Raw genomic sequence first — 23,840 nt, forward strand, 5'->3', positions numbered from 1 at the left:
TCAAATCCCCCAGGTTGTTTTCTATGATGTTTAGGAGCTATGTATAATAGTACATCATCTACATCAAAATGAAGTATATCTTGTATTTCAAATTCGATTAGACTGAAAATTGAAAACAGACTTTGTTTTTTATTGTTGTAAACACATATGCCCCAGGCAATACAGATCTTGGTTTGTTCAGGAGCTGAAACCTGAAAAAAACCCCATCCCCAGATGTCAGTTCACTACAAGTCTTCAACATCATTCACTCTTAACCTACACACACTGAAAATACATCCTTAAAGACTCACTTGTGATTAAGCACTTTACCAAATTAGGACAGTTCATTAGCCCTTAGACTTGCCTGAAAAGCTTGAGGTTTCCATATTGAACTTCATGAGACACTCTGTGGATGCACTGGGTTTATTTCACAGAGTCTTTCCCAGTTTTCAGTCCTGGCACCATGATTTGCCTCCCCAGATGGCCCTGAGCAAACTCCTTATGATCACTGCCCCCAGTGACACCTCCCAGTATGGTGTGCTGCTTGTCCAAAGGCACTTCGAGTACAGAATTAAGGCACCCTCCCATATGTGCATAAGCAAAGAAAGTGAACTGTAAATTTGTGTCTTGTCTTGCACTGTGCTCATTTCTTCATGAGAACAAGCCTTCAGGTCTTGGGTTCATCGCCCTCCAATTTAGATATGTTCCTTCACAGTCCAGTCGTATTAGCCTGAATTGGAGGTGTCTGTTTTTCACTGACTCCTCCAGCCCCAAATGACTTGGCCTGAACTTAACTACCCCACAAAGCACCAGCCATCAGTTGCACCTTGTGTCAACAAAATGTGTTCAGCGAGTGAATCTAGTAGAAATGAGGTTTCTGATAATGTATCTAAAGCACGATGGGATCTCCAACTGATAAGGATCACCAGTCAGGTGTAGCCTCGTTATTCTAAACACTGTGTGCAAGCAGAGATTAGCAGCGATGCCATGGAATTTTGTATGGATGAAACTATACCAAATGAAAAACAGGTGGGAATTGCAATTGCTTAAAGGCCAAAGTTACATAAATTTGAATGGCACACTCTAATTTTTGGAAGAGACAACTGATTTGGGGTACCTCGAGCAGAGATGTTGTTTGTAAAATAAAACGCTCACACTCTGACAAAGATCAGTTCAAAGGTGTGTGAAACAAGGAACTCCAGTGTGAGAATGTTCTGTTTCAAATGAAATCTACAATGTTAAATTGCATCAAAGCCTCTTCCAGAATTACTCTTTGTGAGAAAATCTTCAAAACATGTCTACATCTGTGATTTGTTTCATTTCAAAACTAACAAAATCCTAAATGTTTATAGCACACATCAGGATTCCAAAGTGCTTCCTAAACACACCGGTGTGCAATTTATAGGCAGAGATTAGGTTCATAGGTTCAGAAACCACCCCAGCCTCTAAGGCTGATACATATCAGATGTTATAATTTGGGTAGTACACCAAATGTACATGCTTTTCCCTTGGCCTACAAGTTCATAGACCATTCTGCTGCAAAAAGATCACAGCTTTATGTTATCATTGAAAAACAAAGAAACAAAAAACCCCATATCTCCAGTAGCTTGCATTCCTGAATGATTGTAATGTCTCTTTTAGAACAGTGCATGAAATTATACCTACTTTTTGTCCCTCTTTTGATTTCATTACCGACTTTCAGAATCATTATTTATTCTTTCTGACAATATGGGAGCATGGACATGACCCAGAAGACTTTCACAGTTTGTGTGCGGGATGTGAGCTTAGGAAGTCTTTGTATTCAGAACTTTCAGACTGAGGTGTCCTCTTTGTGGTCATCCAGGTTCTCTGTGCTTTGATGGCTCCTTCTGTTAAAAGTAGGACAAATGATATGGCTTGGATTGTTAACTAGACAGGCCACAGCAGTGGTAGGCAGTCTCAAACAATTAATACAACTTAGAGCCACCACCAAGATGTGCTTGGTGTTATGGACAGTGACTGTCGTGCCTATGCTGAAGGGAGAGTGACATTTTAGGTAAGAAAATATTTTGAAATTGAATCTACCAGTCTTGTAGGATGGACTGATTTATGCATGCCCTCAGTATACGAGTTTTTCATTTAACAGAGATGGGTGATTCTGAGCTACACAAGATTTTCTCTATAGAGGAATAGAGAAGAAAGAAGAGGATGAAGGGTCAGAGACAAGGAAAAATGGAAAGAGTGCTCAAAGTTGTCCTTTCTTTTTCTTCCATGGTCTTTTCTGCCTGCTCCCCTAAATGATTTGGATGTTTCTTATACACCATAAACACCAAGAACGCTGTCAATAATCCTATTTTCTTCTATATATAAGGAAATTGCAACTATTCACATTTTCTTCAGCAATTTAACGTATCTAGAAGATTCTCCATGAGTGCACTGAAACACTGCAATAACAGTGCTCTGTGTGCCACCCCAAAGATCTAAAATACAGCAGCTGATATATATCTGGGAAATGTTCCACTGAACAGCCAGTACAATACTACAAAAATAAGGTACTGGAGCATGTAATGGTATCATTCAGTTAATAATTCAACTGATAGAATGTCATTCTGTTTTCTTCTGAGGAATATAAATGTATACACTGGTAGCTAGTAATTTCTCCCCAGTATGACTAAAAGCTGCTGTAGTGATGTCACTGCTATTTTTTGCTAGTTCAAACCTACCTTAACACTTCAAGTGCAAGCTTTGTTTCTTTCCGACTTTCTTCAGTGATTGGGTAGAAGAGGAGTATAAGTAAACCCACGAAGATGAGGACGGCAGGAACTGCTCCAATGAGGATTTTCAGAGTGAGGATCACGTCCTTGGATTGTCTGCATATTCCTGGCTTGTACCCAGTAAATCTAAACCAATGGAAATTACAGTGGTGTGCATATGTCCAAAACCTGTAGACATTTGCTCATCTGGAAGTCTCCTGCTTGAATCACTCCTTTCTGCCAATGCTCTTTAAGACTTCTCCTGTTTTAATGTCTTTCTTTTTTTTTTTTTTTTTTTTTTTTTTTTAATATCCCTCTTTTTCCTCTTCTTCCCTACATGTTTTGTATCTTGTTTTTCAGATCTCATCTTTCTGCCATTTCATATAGCTGCATTATTTCTGTATTTTCTCATTGTTGTACTGTAACATTTAACTGTTAAGAGGAGGCTGGAATCCCAAACAAGGTCTGACCTGTGCCTCCTATTAATATTCAGCAAAGTATTTAGCCTCAGCTTTAAAAAATGCAAATAATCCTACCAATTTCAGCAGCAATTCTTAACCTTAATTTAAACACATACTTAAGCAAGCTGTTCAACACAGACAAATTTACTCAAGTGCTGAGAGTTAGGTACACATTTACACTGTGTTGATACACAGCTCTCCTGCAGCCCCACAAGGGCTGATATACTCAAGTTCCCATTCCCAGTTTGCAGAATGAGTTTGCATTCCTCAGAATATTCACCAATGTTCTCCCACAAACATCTGCCTTGGCAAATTGTTGGGAGCTAACTGGAATGGAATAATGAAAGGGCTTATTGGTAAACAGCTAATTTGCTCGTTTTAAACTCTTCCCAAATAGTCAGTAAAAACTAGCAGGTCTGATTTCAGGGTCTTTTTTATTTTCTTTTTTTTCCTTTTAATTTTTTCTCCTTTTTTTGGGTGGGGGGGGGGGGGAGGTATTGTGGCATCCTTCACAAACTTTGTCAAAGTTTGTTACAGGCGCAGCAGTGAACAGCTCATGCAGTAAGCCTCACTCAGCCTTCCTTCTGTTATTTTGGCTTCTTGGTTTTCAAATGAGAGCAGCAATTGCAAACAGTTTAATCAAGGCTGGGTTCTGATATTCTGCTGCAAATAAACTGATCCCCTTAGCAGAAACAAAATTAGAGAAATGTAAACATATGGAGTAGGGTGGAGGTGCCTGGTGAATATTTGTTCAATTTGTTTTCAAGCACCTATCCAAAATACCTGCCTAATTGCACAGGCTTCTTCATCAAATTGCAGAGTGATTCCTAATTTCACACTTTCTTCCACACTTAATAATGTTGATCAAAACTTTTGTCAAAATAAAACAAGAAACTTTTACAAATGAGGGTGTTTGTTGTTAGGATTTAAATCTCCTAGGCCAAAAATGTTCAGCAAAGCATCGGCTGTTTCTTAGCAGTTTTGACTGCAGGCCTTGAAGCAAAATAGCCTGGTTACCAAAACCTGACAGCCAAAAGTTAAATAAAGATTCACACAATTTCACTTCTAAGGCAGGTGCTGGGAGGAGAAGACTCATTTTTTATAGACCAAAATCCCAGATACAATAGAGATTGCTCAGAAAAGGTATATTTCTCATGGTGACCTTCATCTGCTGAGCTTTCATATTCAGTTCTTTATTCATGTAAGCCACTACAATTAACAAAAATAATTTGAGAACTGTAATGTCTAAAGGAAAGTCAGGTCTTTCTGAACTGAAACTTGCTAGGGCAAGTGGCTGAATGCTCAGTGGCCTGGCCTATATGATAACAAGCCTGTCTTTAGTGGCCAGTCAACTGGAGCTGCTGGCACTTCCAGACTGCAAAAGGCAACTAACACAACAGGGTAAAGGCAGAGCACTACAGAGTAGATCCACTAAATGAAAACACGGTGTTACTTACTCCAGGCAAGCTGCAGAAATTCCTAGGCCGATTCCAGCTGACATCTTGGTAAAGAAAACATAAGAAGAATAGAAAATGGTTTCATGTCCTTTCCTGTGGGGATTCTGCAGGCGGAAGTTATCAACAACATCAGGCAGCATTGACCTACAGGTAAACAATACAAGAGTAAAACTCAAGCTGAACACTCTTCTCAAAGTCCAAACTTACTGAAAGACACTCAAACCTCCACTTTCTAAGAGCTGATTGATGTAATTAGTTATGCAGATGAGAGAATCCAGTTCGAAATGTCTTATTGCTGGACAAGAGAGCAAAAATCCTTATAAGAAATGCATAGTCACATGTTAGCAAGTATAAGAACAATAGAGAAACTATCAGACACTTGTTGGGAGGGGACAGAATTCTTTAGACTGACTAATTCCATCAAAAGTTGTGATATTAAAATAACTCTTGACAAGCTAACAAAATTTTCTGAAACCAATGGGGCTTATTGTCTCTTAAAAGAGAGAATCCTTCAAATAGAAGTATTGAATTTGGTGATCGGAAATAAGAATGAAAGCTGCACAGATGTTAACTGGAAATCGACATTTTTTCCAGTATATTTCATTATTTGCTGTTGGAATAAAAGGCTTATGACCTGTGCAGAAAGGCAGCACATATTGCATTACATTTCCACAGCCTCTTGGAGTTTCAGAGTTTTCAGGGAATTGTCCAGATGAAAAGTGCAAAACAGCTCTTAACAATGGTCTTGCTTTCTGGTCAACGTGACCTGAACAATAATTATTCCATGTGGAAAAGAAATCTCCCATTCTTCCCACGTATTTTCAGTCCTAGAACCAACAAATCTCAGTTTCTTTCATCCATATTGTTGTAGTATTTAATGCATAACATAGGATTGCTCAAGAGAGATACACTGCTTGACTTTCTTTGCTGCTTAATTGCTCAAGCATTAATTTGAGTACAACATCCAACTTCATCATTAATGTAGTTCTATTAGAAACCAAACCTAAGCATCTGATTTACTGTTATCACAACTTCAACACTACTTAGGCTATTGATTAATATGGATACTTTTAAGTGCAAAGAGCAGCTACAGTTACAATACAGGCATAATCCATTAACAACAGCATAATTACAGCCTTTATTATAAAAGCAAAAACAAATTACTGGAAGAGACTCTTGCCAAATTATGTCCCTTTCAGAGGCAAATTCTACCCAGTACACTTATACAAATAGACATACAACCCGTCTCCACCTCAAATGTAAAATTTTCCTACCATGGCAACAGCAGAGATGCTGCAATGCTCAGACCAGAGACAAAGGCCACGAAGTAAGCCAGGATCGGGTTTGGAATGGTCACTAGCATGACTGCAAAAGGAATCATCCACTGAGGAAGAAGAGAAACAGTACATATAAATCACAGTGTGCACTATTAAGTTTATGTAAATTGTTTCTTTCAAAGTAGAAGGTTGTCTTGTGAAATGACACATCATACGTAGCAAAGACTCGTGCTTCAGTATTATGGTGAAATGGCACAAGTCACTACGGTTACCCTCAAAACTGAACTAATTTGGGCTGCTCGGGATTTGTTTTCTGGCAGTACTTTAAACCACCAGATTTCTTTAACTTCAACTTGAGGCAGTGAGCTTACAGGATTGAAAATCCACTGTTTTAAATGCTGATGGAATGGACGCAGCCCAGCTGTCACATATCCGTCACATGTTCCATCTGCACTGCCTGTGAACCATGGGCACAGCACATGTAGAATCCAGAACCAGGAGCTTATCTACAGGGCTTTTTAATGATAGGGGATTAGTTTAATATAAAGTATTTCAATCTTCTATGGTCACAGCTAGGAAACTGAGGGTATGAGAAGAGCTTTCACAGGGAGCGATTCCCTTAAGCACTGCTATTTACAGTTCTGTTTGATAAGTGATTCTGGGAGTCCTGGAGTCTAATCCATTATGTTTATGTTTTAAATGCATTTCCCATCTAAAGCATTTTCTCCTAACCTAAGGAGGCAGAAAATAACCTTTCCTGACAGCATGTTTCCAGCACAGACAGCCCAGTGTTGTGGCAAAATCATTATTTCACCACAAGAGAGCACTCCAGCAATACAAGATTTTATGTTGCCTATAAGCAATTTTATGACAGGCTTATGCTCCACATGGGGCCCCACTCAGAAACCAAAGGACTTAAACAAAATTGCAGATCAATAATAATAATCATTGTAATTGTAATTTTCTATTGGCAGAGAAGAACAACCCATAAGACTGAGGCTGCAACACCCTAGAGTTTGACTCATGCAATGCTAGTGCAATCATGGGGGCACTATTCCTGATGCAATAAGCAGCTAATGTGTCTTCTTCCTTCCTCTCTGTGAAGCAAAAAATACTCTGCTACCCTGTTCCCTAGCCACAGTGCTGCACTGAATCATAAACAATATCCCACAGTTAACATGCATCTTCCATCCATTCATTGGCAGCACAATGGCAGGGGACCCTTCTGGGATATGGAAGGTGATGCTGACCTGTGTGACAGCACAAGATGAAGGGCAGAGCAGGAAAAACTGCAGTGAGGCTTCACACAAAAGCATGCTTCCATACTGAACAGTGCTGATAGAAGGCATTCAGCCAATGGTGTATGTTTGGTGAAGTGAAAGACCAGAGAAATTTGTGGACTTAATGTTTTGTTTTTTTTTTTTAAAGTCCTCCAAAACCCAGAGATCCAGGGTACTCAAAAAGTTAGTTAGACATCCCTCTGCTTAGTGAAGATTGTTGATGGGTTGAAGTTAGTACAGAAAATTCAGTCTAGTATGGCCCCTAGATTATTATCCATTATTACTTTTTCATGGAGGCAGTGATGAAGTTGCAATGAAGAATCAATCAAAAAAGACTTTAGGGCTTTGAGATCATAGAATGATAGAATCATAGAATCGCTCAGGTTGGAAAAGAGCTTAAAGATGATCGAATCCAACCACAACCCAACCATACTGCCCAACTCCAACAGCCCTCTGCTCAATCACGTCCCTGAGCACCACAAACAAACGGATTTTAAACACATCCAGGGATGTGACTCCACCACCTCCCTGGGCAGCCTATTGCAGTGCTTAACAGCCCTTTCTGTAAAGAAGTGTTTCCTGATATCCAACCTAAACTGACCCTGGCACAACTTGAGGCCATTTCCCCTCATCCTGTCACCAGTGAGAAGAGACCAGCCCCGCTCTGCTGCAAGCACCTTGCAGATACTGGAAGAGAGCAATCAGGTCTCCCCTCAGCCTCCTTTTCCCCAGGCTGAACAGCCCCAGTTCCTTCAGTCTCTCCTCACAGGGCACATTCTCCAAGCCCTTCACCAGCCTTGTTGCCCTTCTCTGGACCTGCTCCAACACCTCCATGTCCTTTCCGTACTGAGGTGCCCAATGAGATGATTGGCTAAGGGATCATGTAAGTACAAGCAATATTTCCCTCCACTCTTTCAGGTACAGGGAATGATACTGGAAGAAAAAGGCAGATCAGCTTATGAAGGCTGGTGTTGCTGGCAAAACGTTGGGTTTTTTTGATCATGAGATGGTCTACATGGCATCATAGTGGTTGGCACCTGATGGGTTGCACCTTTCTCAAAGACAGAAAGGGATTTTTGCTCAAGAGTTTGCAGGCATGAATGAAAGATTTAAGCTAGATTCGAAGGGGGAAAGGAAAATAATCAGGCTCACTGGTGATAAGCTATGGGACTCCTATCCCATAGCTAACAAGGGGACAGCATGTTAAAAGTTCCTTTATTTTCTTCCGTAAGGCACTAGGTTCATAGTAACACATATGAAATGTTTCTGCTCCAGTGTACTGCAGCTTGAAGAATAAGCAAAAAAAAAGCTAAAAGCTTTGGCTTGAATCAGAGCTATGGCAACACTGGTACAGATGAGACTTAGTGGGAAGAGCCTGCGACTGGTGGCTACGATGGATGGTTATAGGCTCTTCAGAAGTGACACGCAGGACACGTGTGGTAGGAGTAGCACTGTATGTAATTGGAGAGTTGGACTGCATGGAGCTCATGATGACACGACTGAGGGACTCTGTGTAAGGATTAAAGGGAGGATCTGGTTATGCGTTAGGAAAAGGTTCTTTGCCAGAGGAACACTGGAACAGGATTTCCAGGCAATGGTCACGGCCTCAAGCTGGCTGCAGTTCAAGAAGCATTTTGACAATGTTCTCAAACATGGGGTTTGAATTTTGGTTGGACCTCTGTTGAGCCAGGAGTTAGAGTCAATGAACCCTGTGGGTCACTTCCAACTTAGGATATTCTGTGATTCTGTGAAAAGCAAATGTTAGCTAAGATGGAAGGCAGATCTGTGAGGTTTATTGTTGAGCAAACTTAGAAAAGGGAAACACATCTGTGTGCATACACAGCATCTTCAAGAACCTTTAATACGCAAATAAAGAGAAAGAGAGGTCTTTTGTTAGACATCTTGCCAAAACCATGATTCTACAGTTGCCACATGCAAATTTTTTCATGAAAATTCTACCTCCAGCCACAAAGACTTACTGACTGTAAACTCAGTGTTTGTCCCTAACAGTTTGTCTAAATTTAACAAAGCGTATGGAAGCAGAAGCCAATAAACCGCAGTGCAACATTTCTAGTCTGTGCACCAATCTGGGCATGGGAAGGATCTTGTTTGGTTATGACCCTATACTTTAAGGAGATCTAGTCTTTGAACTTCTAGTCAGTACACAGATGACTGGTCATATGGGGAACAATTGAAAAGAGAACAATACCAGGAGTGGGAAGCCAAGATTCCTGTTGTCCATCTAGCTACCCTGCCTTCTATACTCCTTCAGAGTTTCTTCAATGCAGAACTGCTTTCACAGAAAAATGACTCCAGAGAAATTCTGATTCTTTTTTTTTTTTTGGAAACTTATTTTCAAATTACACCTTCACCCTGAAAGATGAGTAAGATTTTGGAGAAAAAAACTTTTCTCCTGTCTCCTTCCCTTCCAGGAGAACATTCCTGAGTGACAACACAGGAGCTCTGAATGATATGATTTTGTTTTACAGTGAGAGAGAACAGAGTAGTTGTACAGATCACACAGGGTGGTAGTATAGGAAGCTCCTGTGATGCACTGCCAGACATAAAATCCATCACTGAGCACTCAGAAAGCATTCACGATCCCTTGAGAAATATCTACAAGGTGGAAGGCTTTTTCCAGTCCAACCCTTGCTTAGATCACAACACAGTCAACCAATTCAACTGTAAAATTAAGTTAAACCATGTTTGCAGAGGTGCCAACAGGCTTTCCAGTTATGTTAAACTAAATTTATAAAGCCAAGTTGGTTGAAGAAAGCATTTTTCATAGCCAAATACATGGAGTTCTCCTAAGAAGGAAATCTTCATTCCCTGATCCACCCAATGGTCCAATACTGCTTTTGGCAATTATCTTTGCTCAAATGTTAAAAATAAATGAGGATGGGACTGAGATTCCAGATGTCTACTTCAAGACAAATTGCTATTCAGCGTATTTGGAATAGGAGTTTTAGAGTTACTTCTGATTCTCTGAAAGTCATTCTAACACACAGATTGTAATTGCATAAAATGATAACTACTCAACTATATTCGTTATTTGTCACCAGACCTAAACTTTTCAACTTTGTTCAGACCTGACATATAACTTCAGGCTGGATTTTCCAAGTCTTCACACTTTGTAGTACACAAAAGAGACAATTTCTTTTTTTCCTCTTTCATAAGTAATTGAAGGTAAACAGGGGAAAATGGGGAGTAACAGGCCTATACAATGGTCCATTGAGGATGATCACAGAAAATTGCTACTGTCTTCACTAAGTGAGGAATTTAAAATAAGCCATCAGAGATGAGGGCAGGCTCCCTGAGGTGGCTTTGTGGAGTTGTGTCAGAGAAAAACTAGGCTTCCTTTCTCAGGTGGGTCAGGTAATTTCCATTACTTCACTAATAACTGTCCATTCCCAGTCACAGGGATGTGGGCACCTGCTTCTGCTTAGGCTTCTAGAGTAGGATGTGGAATAGACCTCTGTTTCTTCCTTTGTGACTGAATTAAAAATGCAGCCAGCTGAGCATCATAGATAAAACTAGCCTTGTACAACAGATAACTTGAACAGGTAGCCTGTCAACTTGAGTCAAATGGATCTGAATTTATTAAACACCATTTGTGCTCACTTCTGGGAGCAGTGAAATGCAGAGCTTGTGCAGATTGTTAAAAATCATAATTATAAAAAATGTTGAGACCTCCTTAAGCATCTATTCATTTGTTAAAAGTTTCTCTCGAAAGCTTGGAATCTGTCTAAAATTTTGTGTAACAATTTTAAAACTTTAAAACTGAGCAAATTTCTTGTACCTTGAGGTCATAAGCACATGAAATAATTCCTGATATGGCTCCACTTGTCACAGTAAGTGAGCACAAGATCTTTTTCTTTCCTCCAAGGATTTGCTTACCGAAATCCCACATGCTGCACACTTCTTGCCAAATCGCTGCAGAAACTTCTGCCAGAAGGGAATGCTCACAACTGCTGATACCTACAATTAACAGATAAATACAGATAAAGAAAATCTGTGCCGTGCTTACTGCTACTTCATAGGCTTCACTGTCTTTGTCGGCTGCAGAGCTCACCAATCTCATTTTGTATAGTACACAATGGTCTGAAAAGCAGACAAACTTGCAGATTGCTCCCTCTCACTCTCCAAGTGGTTGGTCTGATTCATTCTTATATGTTACAAATGAAAATGATGCGAGAGGTTTTAACAAAGATAAATATCAAAATACAGTAGCAAACTTTTCCTAACGTAAGCCACTGCAGTTAAAGTTACACAATCACTAAAGCCCAAGCATACTGCAAATATTTGTATTTCGTCCTGGTGTCTTTTACCTCATGATTTGAACCTGACACATGATCATTTAGTTAAGCCCTATCCCACAGTACAGGAAGAAAGCTGAAGAGCAATATACACATATCTTAAAGTACACTTAGAGTACATACCCCAGCTCAGTCTATACAGAAAAGACTTCTTGTCTTTTAGAACGTTGTGCTAAAAAGCAGTGGGACTGAACTGGCAAATAAAAATATAAAACAAACCACAACTCACCAAGATGGTCACCACCAAATACTGGAAGTGATAGCGAAGATCAGCTGCATGAGTACAGAACAGGACAAAGTTGCCCTGCTCTAGCTGTTGAAGATATTTGGTGACCACCACCAAAAGAAGGAAGAGAAAAAAAAGATAAAAAGACATCACACTCTGTACTAGCCAAACATACCTGCGGACTGATTTATCAAATGTAGGATTTAGGAGTTCTGCAACAACTTAAGCAGTCACTCTCCTTTTGTCACTGGAGTAACACACCAACAATATTAGAGCAAGCAGGAGGAAAGCTATGATTCTAACAGAAAGCCAGATTCTAACAGCATAAACATGTCCAAACCAGGAACTGCCCCATGAGAGGATTCTCTCTAAAGACTCTGTTCCCTATGCTGCAACTTCCTTGAGTCATGGTCACAGTCACAGCTGCAGACCACTATAAAATTGTCCTTCCTTTTCCATAGCCCCTTCATTCTTTCACCAGAAGTTCTGATTCCATAATAAGTTACTCTTCAACTGAATTGCTCACGTGCCAACCTCCTGTAGTGAAGTAGCTGCTGTTTTTGTACACAACTTTGGCCAAGGAGCACAGCTTTGGGTTAGGTGAATGTTCACTGGATGGGAGCTGACTGAATGGATGCTGCATTTGTGCTGTACTCATACTGACTGAATGGATGCTGGCAGGACCTAGACCAAAGGGACTTCCATCTCCTTGTCTCTGTTTCTTTTGGTGCCTGCAACTCCCAGATGTTAGCAAAAATGCTTCTCCTATCATTTCTCACACTTGGGCCTCCAAGTAAAGGACAACCTTACTAACTATGCCCAAATTCATGCCAGCAGGAGACTTCAATGCTTCTTTGGCAAGCAGACTTTCCAAGGAACTTAGTAATTCACCATGACTGCTGGTGAACACAGCACTGGTGTCTCACATGCTCAGTTTTTATCCTCCCTCCTGATACACGCTGTGATGTGTGGTTCATATGACTAAGAGTCTATTGACAAAAACATGGATATTATGTGCTTTTCAAACTAAAGCCACTTCAACTTATAGGTAGTGTCAGGCTCACGTTAAAACTATGTATTTGTTGAGCTGAATACAGCTCATGTAACAAAAATGATCTTTAAAAGATCAGGGAGTAAAAGTTTCTTACCAAGTGGCTTCACATTTTTTCTACAGTTCCTCTCTGTGGAAGGACATACTGCATCATTTTGTGAAAGCCACATTCTACTGCAGGTCCTGATTTGAAAATCAGCTCTATCTAGCTCTGAAATAGCTAGGACTACCTGCCTCTGAACATCTTCTAACTCTAACCTAATGCCTTCCATCACAGAATTCTCTTCCAGAACCAGTTCAGCCACTGTCTGAGATCAGTCACCTACGCAAAGGAAAGAGGGCAATGGTTTAAAGAGGCACAGCAGAACAGACAGAAGAGCAAAAACACTCTCTAAGCAACTGAAACCACAGGAGACTGTAGATGGATAATACATAATGACCCAATCTGGGTCACTGGGACTAGTTCTTCACCTCTTATAAAAAAAAATAATAAAAACCCATCTTTCAATGGTCGGGACTTTGGTTTTCCTTCTTGTTTGAATGAACCATCTCCAGCAGCTTAGAATCCCAGACACCAAAAAAAGGCTCTGGTTCCCTGCTGATTTCTAGGGGAAGGTACCACCCCCTTGATCATCACCTCCAGACACAAGTCAAAGGTTATTTGCATTTTAGCTGCTTCAGACTCTCTCATGCTGGGACTGGAATGAGGCCAACATACAGCCTTAGAGACTGAAGTTACCTGAACTGCTGTTGAGATGAGAAGAAATGAAGCTGTAAGTTTCACGTATGGGCCGTGCTTCATGGTGAGTCCAAGCCCCTTGCAAAAAGGAATTGCTCTGTCTGAACTCAAGGCATAAGGATCTAAGAGGAATAGAACACTTAAATAACAATCTTTTCCAGAGACAACTATGAAATAATTATTAGCAAATCTAGGCATGTTTAAATGTATCTTACCATCTTTTTCCTTTACTCCAAGGAAAAGAATGATAATTCCAAGAAGATATATACCTCCTATAACCCCTGCTGCAATCATATAGACTTTTGCCTTTGAAAAGAAAAAAGGACATATTTGAAATGGTGACAGGAGAGTGACAAATCATTATGAACATTTCAGTCTTTCTTTCTGGTGAGTCATCTGCAAGTGAAGAAATGCTCGTCTAAATAGTGCCAACTGTCTATCCTTTAATTCTGTGAAGAACATTCACTTCTGCAATTTGTTTATAAACAACCTACTTAAGGATAAATCCAGGAGGGGGAGAAAAAGAAGGTGTGAACAAAGGGCAACTGTGCTGGCAACAGGAATATGAAAAAAAAGCTGATGTTGGGACCAGCTATAGACATACACAGTCATCTGTCAAAAGCACACAGCATTCATAGAATGATTCTGGGTTATTGCTTTTTATTTTATTTCAAATCTTGTTGACCTTCCTACACAGACCTGGAAGTGTCTTCATTCTGAGTGGGAAAGGCTTCTGAGCTGATGCAAACATAACTGTTACAGTTACTGCATTTCTACATAACAATAATAAAATCTTACTTTAGGCTTTAATAAATTTTAGAAAGCACATTTTAATGATGTTTTGAGAACACAGAAGCTTGCATGCTTGTTTTCCCAGTTAGGCAGTGAAATGTTCAAGCAAATTCAGAAATCTTTGCTTTCTATTAAGCCAGGTGAAAAAGCCCTCCAAGGATACCTCCCACACAAATCATGTTTATTGCTTCTGACTGTGATTATATCATCTCTTGAATAAAGCTTTACAATTTTATTTTGCCTTAGTTTTCTGTAATAATTTAGTTTTTATTATGAAAGATAAAATAAGTGCTGGTTTTAGAGCTTTTTGACAAAGATTACTTGGTACGAAAATTGAATTCTGAATGATCAGTACTATGTTGCAAAAGGCAGGATTGTGAATGTAGGAACACAATGGTAAATAGGCATGCAGTCACAAGAATGTACTCCCAAATATGAAGTCACTCAGTGTAGTGGCAAAGTCAGAGAGATGAACTACTTCAGTGTTTTAATTGGGCAATCTTCATGTGTTCATTTAGACAGCCTTCAAGATGACAACTTTCGTTAAGGTAGTTACATTTCAGAAAGGGACATGGTGAAATGAAGAACAGTGTTGTATTTCTTTATTTGGGATAAAGACATTCTGGATTGCAAAACTGTAACATAGTCACAGACTACATTTATACTGCTGGCTATGGTTTGCACAGACTGCAGACTACAGTAGTGCCAATACTTGAATTCATTTAAACAAGGTAAAAAACCCCAACAGTCTAGACAGGACAGAAGGGGCTAAAAAGGATAATCACAATGATTTGTTGTGAATTCTGTATTTCATATCTATTCATTTGTTAATTTGCTTGAAGTAATTGAGCTAAATGCTTTCTTTCCCAGGTCTTAGCTGTGTGTAACTCAAGCCTTACTCACCCAAACTACTAAGGATTTTCATGGTGGGCCAAATAAGATTCTCTGACCCTCAACAAAACTTGTTAGCCTATATCAATGTGTGATTTGCAGTAGGAAACATCTGCTCCTCTAAGCTGTGTATTTCATTTTGAAGTTCTATATAGAAACAACATCAGGAGAGCTTAGATGCAAAATAACCAGTTCTTTCATTTCCCTTTTTTAATAATGAGCAAAATAACCTCAGTCATTCATAAGGTCTGCCTTTAAAAGAGGTATGCTCTTGAGCAACTAGGCATCAGTCTGTGACAAAAAAGATTAGGGTCATTCTCCCAAATGGCTCTAAGAGAAATCATCAAGATTTCACCTCTTCTAAATAAAAATATATGTATATATATGTTCATAGACCCTATCCATTCCTTAACTTATAAATGATTGTCCACCACTCACACAGTCAAGATTCAGTGCCTCCAGTCAATCATCCAGTTGGGTGCACGCTCTGTTTGCACATCCCAGAATCACAGAATCACCAAGGTTGGAAAAGACCTTCAAGATCATCCAGTCCAACAATCCACCTATCACCAATAGTTCTCACTACACCATGTCCCTGATCACAAAATCCAAACATTCCTTGAACACCTCCAGGCTCGGTGACTCCACCACCTCCCTGGGCATCCATTGCAGTGCCTGACCACTCTTTCAGAGAAGTAGTATTTCCTAACGTCCAGCCTAAACCTCCCCTGGTGCAGCTTGAAGCCATTCCCTCTAGTTCTATCACCAGTTACACACGAGAAGAGGACGACCCCCAGCTCACTACAACGTCCCTTGAAGTAGTTATAGAGAGCAATGAGGTCTCCCCTGAGCCTCCTCTTCTCCAGACTGAACAATCCCAGCTCCTTCAGCTGCTCCTCATAAGGCCTGTGCTCCAGACCCCTCACGTCATGTAAATGAAAGGCAGGTGCCCTGTCGTGCCATGTAAAGCAGCTCTCTTGTGTGTGTTGGTGGTCAGGCATGCTCTCATAATACAATGAAACTGATGTCAGGTCATGCAAATGGCAAAAAATTGGGATTCTCACAAAACAGGGCAGTAGGGAGTGAGGGAGGTTGCCAAAGCACTTTGTTCACACTATGGCTTCTGCCCATACCTGAGGGTTTTTTGGGAAAAAGGGCAGCAGAAGACAAGGAGAGAACTGAGCCTTCCCCACAGAAAACAGCTGGACACCATATTCCAGACAAGTCTCAACTGTGGGACACTTCTCATCTATAAAACTTGAGAAGGTGACACATAGAACAGAGTGAAAATTTAAAAATATATATACATATATATAACAAAACCAACCAAACAACAACAACAAAAAAAACAACCAAAAAACTCACAAAAAAATGAACACTTGTCTGCATGTAAATAGGGAAGTGAAATGAGTAAAATAAAATAATTAAGCAAACATTCACATACTTTTTATCCTTTGATTAAGTAAGTTTGCAAAACAGTGCTTTAGGGTTGTGTTAAAGCTGTAGAAATGATGTTAAAAGGAGGTAACCAAGAACAGATTTGTTAGAAATGGTGGTATCTTTAATTAAATCGACCTGTACAGTTGGGGAAAAATAAAGATAGACAACCTTACATTCCTTCCTCTTCAGATCTGAAATAAATGCAGATCTGAAATGTTTGTCTGCCTGCTTCTGCATTGTTTCTCAGTGTTAGGAGCTAGTTGAATTAAAAGTATTACTTCTACCTACAAACTTTTACTAGTTCAGACTGAGATTTTTTCTCTTTCCAAAGAAAGAAAACGACTTGCATTGTGAAGCTTCTTCCTCTGTCTGCCTTTTATGTCCAAAAGCACAGGAAAGAACATGTGGTTCGAAAAAAAATAAATCAAAATCATATATATTTTTTTCCTTAAATACCACTTAGGAGATTTGAAAGTGGAAGTTGGTGATTATGGCATAGAGCAAATTCAGAGGAATCTGCTGTGCAATGAAATTCAGCTTGCTCTGCATCTCCTCAAGCTACTTGTCTCCACAATTCACAGATCTGTAATAGCACAGCAGTTTTCTACAGCAAGCCATTGTCCACTAGAAACTAAAAAGGAAGAAAGAATGATGTTCTGTGTCTTGTTAAAACATGCACTAGAAGTTACCTAATGAGCAGCTTCAAAAACATTTTAATCATCTATAAAATGGCACTGCCACTTAGAAAAGCAGCTTATATCTCCCCAGTCAGTTTCTCAGATAATTGATCTGAGAAGACGTCCAATGGTCTGTGCCAACAAAAAGAGAAGTAGGAGAGAGCAGTGTCTGAGATGGGGGGGGGATGCATGGGTTGGTCACCTTCCTGTGCTGGTGCCAAGGTATGCAAATTCAAGGTGTTTGTGGAATGTCTTTAGCTTGTGATTTTCCTGTTGCTGAAAAGCAGTAATAGTAGTGATTTAAATACAGTAAGCAGAGCACTGGCTGCAAATACTACATCCTGATTTTACAAATACATACATCCCGATTTGCAGCGTGCAGCTGAGATTAAACTGAGGTCAAAGAAGGCTTCTTCATGGAGAAGTGCTCCCACGTATTCCCTGTTACCAATCATTTACTATCAACTGTCTTTTGTACTTTCACAAGGATATGGATTCCAAGTAGGATTTACAGCTTCTTGCATGTACCAGCCATTAATCTTCACAGCAGATGCCTACTACTGCTTTGAAAAGCAGTTTTGCTGAACTGAAAAATTCTGTTACAGCCTCTTTTTCTTATTAAGTTTCTATTTTAAACTGTAGATCAGCCTCTAGTAAAACAAAGTGTAGGTACCTACCTTCTAGTTACTTCACAGGTCAGTATAATCAGTAAAGCTCCTCAGTATAATTCTGCTGTCACAATGAGAATGGGCTGCAAATACAACGGATGTGAAGCCTTGCTCTTCAACAAGGCAGTTGCCTCAGCTCCAGCACTGCTGGCTTCAAGGAAGTCATGTTCATGCTTATCCAGCTGGGTAATGTGATGTGGTCTTACAGGAAAAACACACTTCTCTCCCTAAGAGATTTTAGCATGCTCCCATAGACACTTACTTGATGAGACAAGGGGTCTGAAGGCTCGGGAAAGCCAGAAGTGCTGTTCAAGGAGAGGGTAGAGCTGGTAGTGTTTACTGGGGGGTTCAAAGTGCAGTGATGAGAGAGATGAGCGCTGGCCACAATTTGCCCCTGAAGTGCAGCTCCAACCAAGGTCCCAAGGACTTCCATTGTCATTCCTAAAGAAGGAAGCACAGATGTGTGCTGAGAATGAGAACCTGATTCCTCCACTGTTTACAAGCCTGCTCATGTATGTCACTGAAGAGCAACCTCATTAAAGCAATACCATTTTCTTTCACATGGATCAGACAGAAAAACAGTGCGAAGAACAGCAGAACTGGAAGGTCAGTAATAGAATAGTGTCAAGGAAAGAGAGTTTTATAACTGGTTTTCCGATCAGCTTCTAAAAGCTTCTATGGGAAGAGCTTTTTTTAAACACAGGCTATGTGATGAGTATGGCTGGGATTAAGAGCTGTAAGGGGATAACACAGAAACATTTCATCTCATGGACAAGAGCTGAACTACAAATCAAATACTGAGTGCCACTTTTTCAAAGCACAGCTAGGAGCCATAACATGAGATTTTTCATCTCAAGTTTGACAGTAACTTCATGAAACATTTTGCAAGCCACTTATCTGCTTAGATCTCTGGGCTTCTCTGATGGTAAAATGAAATGATACTTACCTCAGGCTTCTGTAGGAAATAATGTAGCTGTAAAGCTCCTGAAAACAGCAGATGCTGTTCTTAACAGCATCATAGGATCATACACTAAAACTCAGAAAATTCATTATAGGCAACAGAGATACAACTAACATGAAACTTATTTACTGAAAGTACTACTAGCTGAGAAGCAGATTTCAAAGTTCTTGCGTGCTCAGAATTTATAACAGAATTTGTAACACCTTAGACAGCAAAGCAGATCCTTCAGGAAGTAGGTTATATATATGTTGGAGTAGGTTTTAATATGCACAGAAATGTAAGTAGGATTTGTGTTAAAGCAACTTTGGAATCCAGTATTTCTGCGATATATTTACAAGAAGGAATAGGGGAAAATTTATGATAAACAATTCCGCTTGTCTCCAGTAGAGGGCAGTGCATCCTCTGATCCCAACCTCTCGTTTTTCTAACGCTTCGTATTATACAGCTGCTTTTCTTAAAGCAGTTGAAGAATGTCTGAACAAGAGACTGCGTCCAAAAATGTCTATGACCAAGAATTAATTCTTTATGAAACCCAAGTAGAGGTAAGAGAAGAGTGTTTAAGTAAGGCCTTGTAAAAAAAAGTTAAAAGGTTCGTATGTGGTGATAACCATTCCAAGAAAATTTGTCTACAAATACTACTTTAAAACACACAAAAACACCAACATTTGAGAAGTCAAAATTATGGCTCATTGCACCACTCTGCATTGTCTTAGGGCTGTACATCAGAAAGTTGAAACACTTTTCTGAACAGTAAAATGATGTTATAAATGTCTCTCAGCCATGGAGGTCAACAGCATTTATGAGCACGAATTTCACATGCCTGTGAGGCATTATATTGGAATAGCATGTAGGAAAACACATTTATTTGGATAACAGACTCTGAAGACATAAACTCGGACAGCAGAAAATACTAAGTATGTGGATTTAGTTAGAATTTCAGCCAGATGACTCAGGATACAGAGCCACTGCCAAAGAATAAAACACAACTGGAATCTCCTGCTGTTTAGGTCTATCCTCTGACTACTACCTGTGTGATGATAATGCTAACTACAACTATTCCATGTGGCTGGAGAAGGATGGTATTGCTCAAGGAATACTACGCTTAGAATTTCTGACATGAAATTTTAGGTCTTATGGCTGTATCACCAAGCCTCTGTGCTTTTGTTTTCAATATAATGAAGCAATTACGTTGTTTGTTAACAGGGTTCTCACCACGAAGAAAGAACAGATGCAACAAAAAAGGAAATCAGAAAGTGTTCTAAAGCAGCACTGCAGGACAGGCTGGGACAGAGAAAAAATCTTTCATGTGATGTTTCAGCTCCCTCTTCTCTTTACCTTGCTTAATGCTGGGAGACGTGAGAGACAGCAGTTACATAATAAAGAAGGCATGAGAACAGAGCTGAAGAGAACAGTAAGGGAAGAAGCTGTTCTTACACACAATTTATGGTCTACACAGGAAATCTTGAAAAGATTTTCCTCACACTTTCTTGATTTGATCAATTTGCTTCAAAGTAAAACCTTTGTCTGGTTTTGATTTTTTAAGAGCTGGAGATGTGGTCTGGAAACTGTCATTCTTTTAATGGACACAGTCTGAGTGCTGGTAATATTTCAATAAGACCTTTCTTCAAACTACCTGGAATGTGTTGAATGGATACAGATAAAATTAAAAAGAGAAATTTTAATTGGTGTGAACATACACACACATTTATTCCTTTTTTTTTCTTGGTGAGGTTGACTGCCTTGGTTCTATTTTGCAGAGACATTTTTCAGAGACTGGGAGGTTTCAGAGGAAGGGATTTTGAATTTACAGTGTGAAACACAGAAAGCCACAGAAATGTAAACTAAAAACAAATAAACAAAGAAATACTTTGAGGCTTTCTTTAATTAAACGTGGAAGGAGATCTGCCCTTTGTTTTTTACCTCCACAAACCATCCTTCAACAAAATAATTATTCCCTACCATGGCTTTGGGTAAGTTTAATTTGTCTTCTGGCTTTGCAATAAATTGAAAAGAGTTCATACCTGATCAGACAGTTTGAGACAGTAAAACATTGATGCCTCCTATTTAAATAGAAAAATTGTCATCTTTACAGGACAAAACATTTTTCATTGAAGTCTCAAGGAAAAGTCCAGTTCAGGGACACTGAATATCAGGAATTCCCTATAGCTGGCAAATGATTTTAAATAAAAGACAGCCCCACTTCTCATGAAGTAACTCATATCACACTCACGGTACGCTGTTGCAGAATCTCTCTCTTTCTGGTCTGTGCTGAGAAACATGGTGAGAGCAGAATATGGTACTTGGAATAACTAGGCAAGAAAAGAACATCACATAAAACATTTCAGAGTTGATGCTTTGTTTCACTGATATCCAGGAATACGGTTTAATGCAACACTGGGATTCCCCTATTTAGAATGCTGCATCTTTTAGCACAAAGAGCTGTCTTTTCTTCCTGGTTTGTAAAGTGTATATGAGGGAAAATAATCTCTGTCATAATACAAATAATAAATAACAAGCAAACAAGAGGCTTTACCTTTATGTTGTATTCCTCCAGTTTCCATGGGAAAAAGTCCTTTATAATCAGGCTATAAAGCATCTAGTTTTATTTGCAATAGGAGAATCACTTTTCTAGCTTGAGCTAACTAGCAGGAAACAGAGCCACGATGAAGACAATACAGCATTCCACCTTATTAAAGCCAAAAGACTGCATAATTTCCCAAATATTTCAATATCTCTTTCACTGTGTGATTCTTCAAATGCCTAGGAACTCCTTTTTCAAGCTATGATCGGGTGAAATTCAACCAAGTTTCACCCTGCTACATTGCAGTGCAGGTGCCTCACTACCAGCCTTAGCCTGCTGTGAGACACTGCATGGCACTGAAGATACCTTGTTTCACCTTGATATTTGCTACAAGGCAGAACCAGGTGATAAACTCCTGCATGTAGTGCATGGAATCATTGAAGGAGTTCTCTGGGACCTTCTAAAATAATGGCTTCTATGTACATACTGCAACATAGTGCAAAAATTCATGTGCTCAAGCACTTCTATCCAGGCATAAATATCATGATGATTTCAGCTTTGGGACTCTTTGCCTTTCACCTTGAGACAAAGCATCCAGAATTAGAGCCACAAAGCTGTTTGCCTCCTATTCTGCCCCTGACAACAGAAGTTACCAGAAGCTGGATGTCTAACTGCAATTTAGGAATCTAAATGTTTCTGTGGATTTATGCAAGACTGAACTGAGTTCTAAGGCCATCAGAGCAATTATCCAAAAAGGTGAGATGGTTTCTGATGCCATATTTCCCCAAGTGAGCTTCAGGGGAAGTATGCTCTCCTTTCTCCTTTCCTCTTTCTGGTCAGCCAGGTCTGGTGGTTGGTAACCCTGCACATAGCAGGAGGGTTGAAATTAGATGAGCACTGTGGTCCTTTTCAACTCAGGCCATTCTATGATTCTATGATCTTCTCAAACACCTTGGCACGAAATCCCTGCCTTAGCCTCAACTGCCAGAGAAAGTGACTAGAGGCAGTCTGGCTGAATTGCCAAGCCATTTGACAGAGAAAGCCTGGGCAGGAACTACTGACCAGCAGAGAGCTTGATGAAGAGACATCTGCCTGGGCCTTAAAAGATACTACAAGTTGAAATATAATGAAAAGGTTTGGTAACCTCAGTTTACTAAATTGGAATGCAACGAAACAGACAGGGGAAAAAAAAAAGTTACTGCTGAGAACACCATGACTTGTAACCTACTTACTGTGGTCAGTGCTTGAAAAATGCAGTAGAAAGTCAAGTACCACACAACCCTTCCTGATACAAAAGGAGGCAGGTACCACATGAAAAAGTAGGAGACAATTGTGAAGGGTGTACATGCCAGCATCCTGCAAAGAAAAGGAACACGTGCCAACAATCTCAACATCACGATGGCAAAGCATAGTATGTTTTCCTGCTAAGAGTTGATATTATGCAGTTTGTATTATGTGCTTTTCCAAAACACAATAAAGATGTGATTCTAAGCATTAAATGCACAAATTAATGTAAGATGTATGCAAATACCTCCACGAAATGGAATAAAATGTCAAATCTGAAGGAGAAATGCTATACTTCAATTGATATCCTATTCAGAATGCACACAATTGCCTTGCACATGCACTGCAAAAGCATAACTGCACTGCCATGCCTTAGCACATGCCTCAGACTACATCTTTGTTAAAAGACTCACTGAGAGCTAAGCCCTCTTGTCACATGTCATAACAAACTTCAGCAATGTTTACATGAGCTTACTTATTATGAAGGATTCCTTGCTCGAATTTTAACTCCTTCAGTTTTCCTCTGAACTTGGCCTCTTCACTGCTACTTCAAACAAATGCAAATATGTTGATGTACTTAAAAAAGCTGGAAACAGCATAAAAGACAACGGACAGCTCACGGTTATGGTCTGTATCTACCCTGGTATACAACAATTTGCTCCATTTTACTCAACAGTAAAATTCCTAGTCACTCGAAACACAAAAGGAGCATCATCTGGTGAGGAAAGGGGCCTGTTTTAAAAAACAGAACTGCAGAAACTTCAATTCCAGACACCTAACAGTAATTAAATACATTTGGTCTAAGGATTGTTTCAGGCAAACAACACTTCAAACTCAATAATATGGAAGAAGTTATCAAATGCTATTACTTCCTAAAAGTCCGATTTGCAGCAGCATCAGAGCTCTCCCACAGCCTTACAAACCACATATTAAACAACGTAATTAGATGACCAAAGTTCCAGTAAAAAATACCCAAACACACAAAAGAGAAAGCAGATTAATCCCTTCACAGCAGCGCTGCCGACATTTGGGGTCAGCTGATTATTTTGCAGTCATGAACTGAAACCGTGGCACACAAAAGAGCAACG

General features: G+C 39.6%; 1 protein-coding gene across 1 annotated transcript in view; it reads right to left on the minus strand.

The window, feature by feature from the left end:
- Positions 1 to 32: 32 nt before the first annotated feature.
- Positions 33 to 23,840, minus strand: part of MFSD2B (major facilitator superfamily domain containing 2B) — a 33,894-nt gene continuing 10,086 nt past the window's right edge. Inside the window, exons 4-14 of the mRNA XM_048938092.1 lie at positions 22,701 to 22,824; positions 21,178 to 21,256; positions 18,249 to 18,427; positions 13,734 to 13,824; positions 13,519 to 13,640; positions 11,732 to 11,815; positions 11,084 to 11,164; positions 5,904 to 6,013; positions 4,630 to 4,773; positions 2,682 to 2,858; positions 33 to 1,847 (exon numbers count right to left, since the gene is read on the minus strand). Of these exons, the coding sequence (XP_048794049.1) occupies positions 1,790 to 1,847; positions 2,682 to 2,858; positions 4,630 to 4,773; positions 5,904 to 6,013; positions 11,084 to 11,164; positions 11,732 to 11,815; positions 13,519 to 13,640; positions 13,734 to 13,824; positions 18,249 to 18,427; positions 21,178 to 21,256; positions 22,701 to 22,824 (1,249 nt within the window). The 3' untranslated portion in view covers positions 33 to 1,789. The remainder of the gene's footprint in view (positions 1,848 to 2,681; positions 2,859 to 4,629; positions 4,774 to 5,903; positions 6,014 to 11,083; positions 11,165 to 11,731; positions 11,816 to 13,518; positions 13,641 to 13,733; positions 13,825 to 18,248; positions 18,428 to 21,177; positions 21,257 to 22,700; positions 22,825 to 23,840) is intronic.

The sequence above is a fragment of the Lagopus muta genome, chromosome 2, assembly GCF_023343835.1.
Source record: "Lagopus muta isolate bLagMut1 chromosome 2, bLagMut1 primary, whole genome shotgun sequence".
In the NCBI taxonomy this organism is placed as follows: Eukaryota; Metazoa; Chordata; class Aves; order Galliformes; family Phasianidae; genus Lagopus; species Lagopus muta.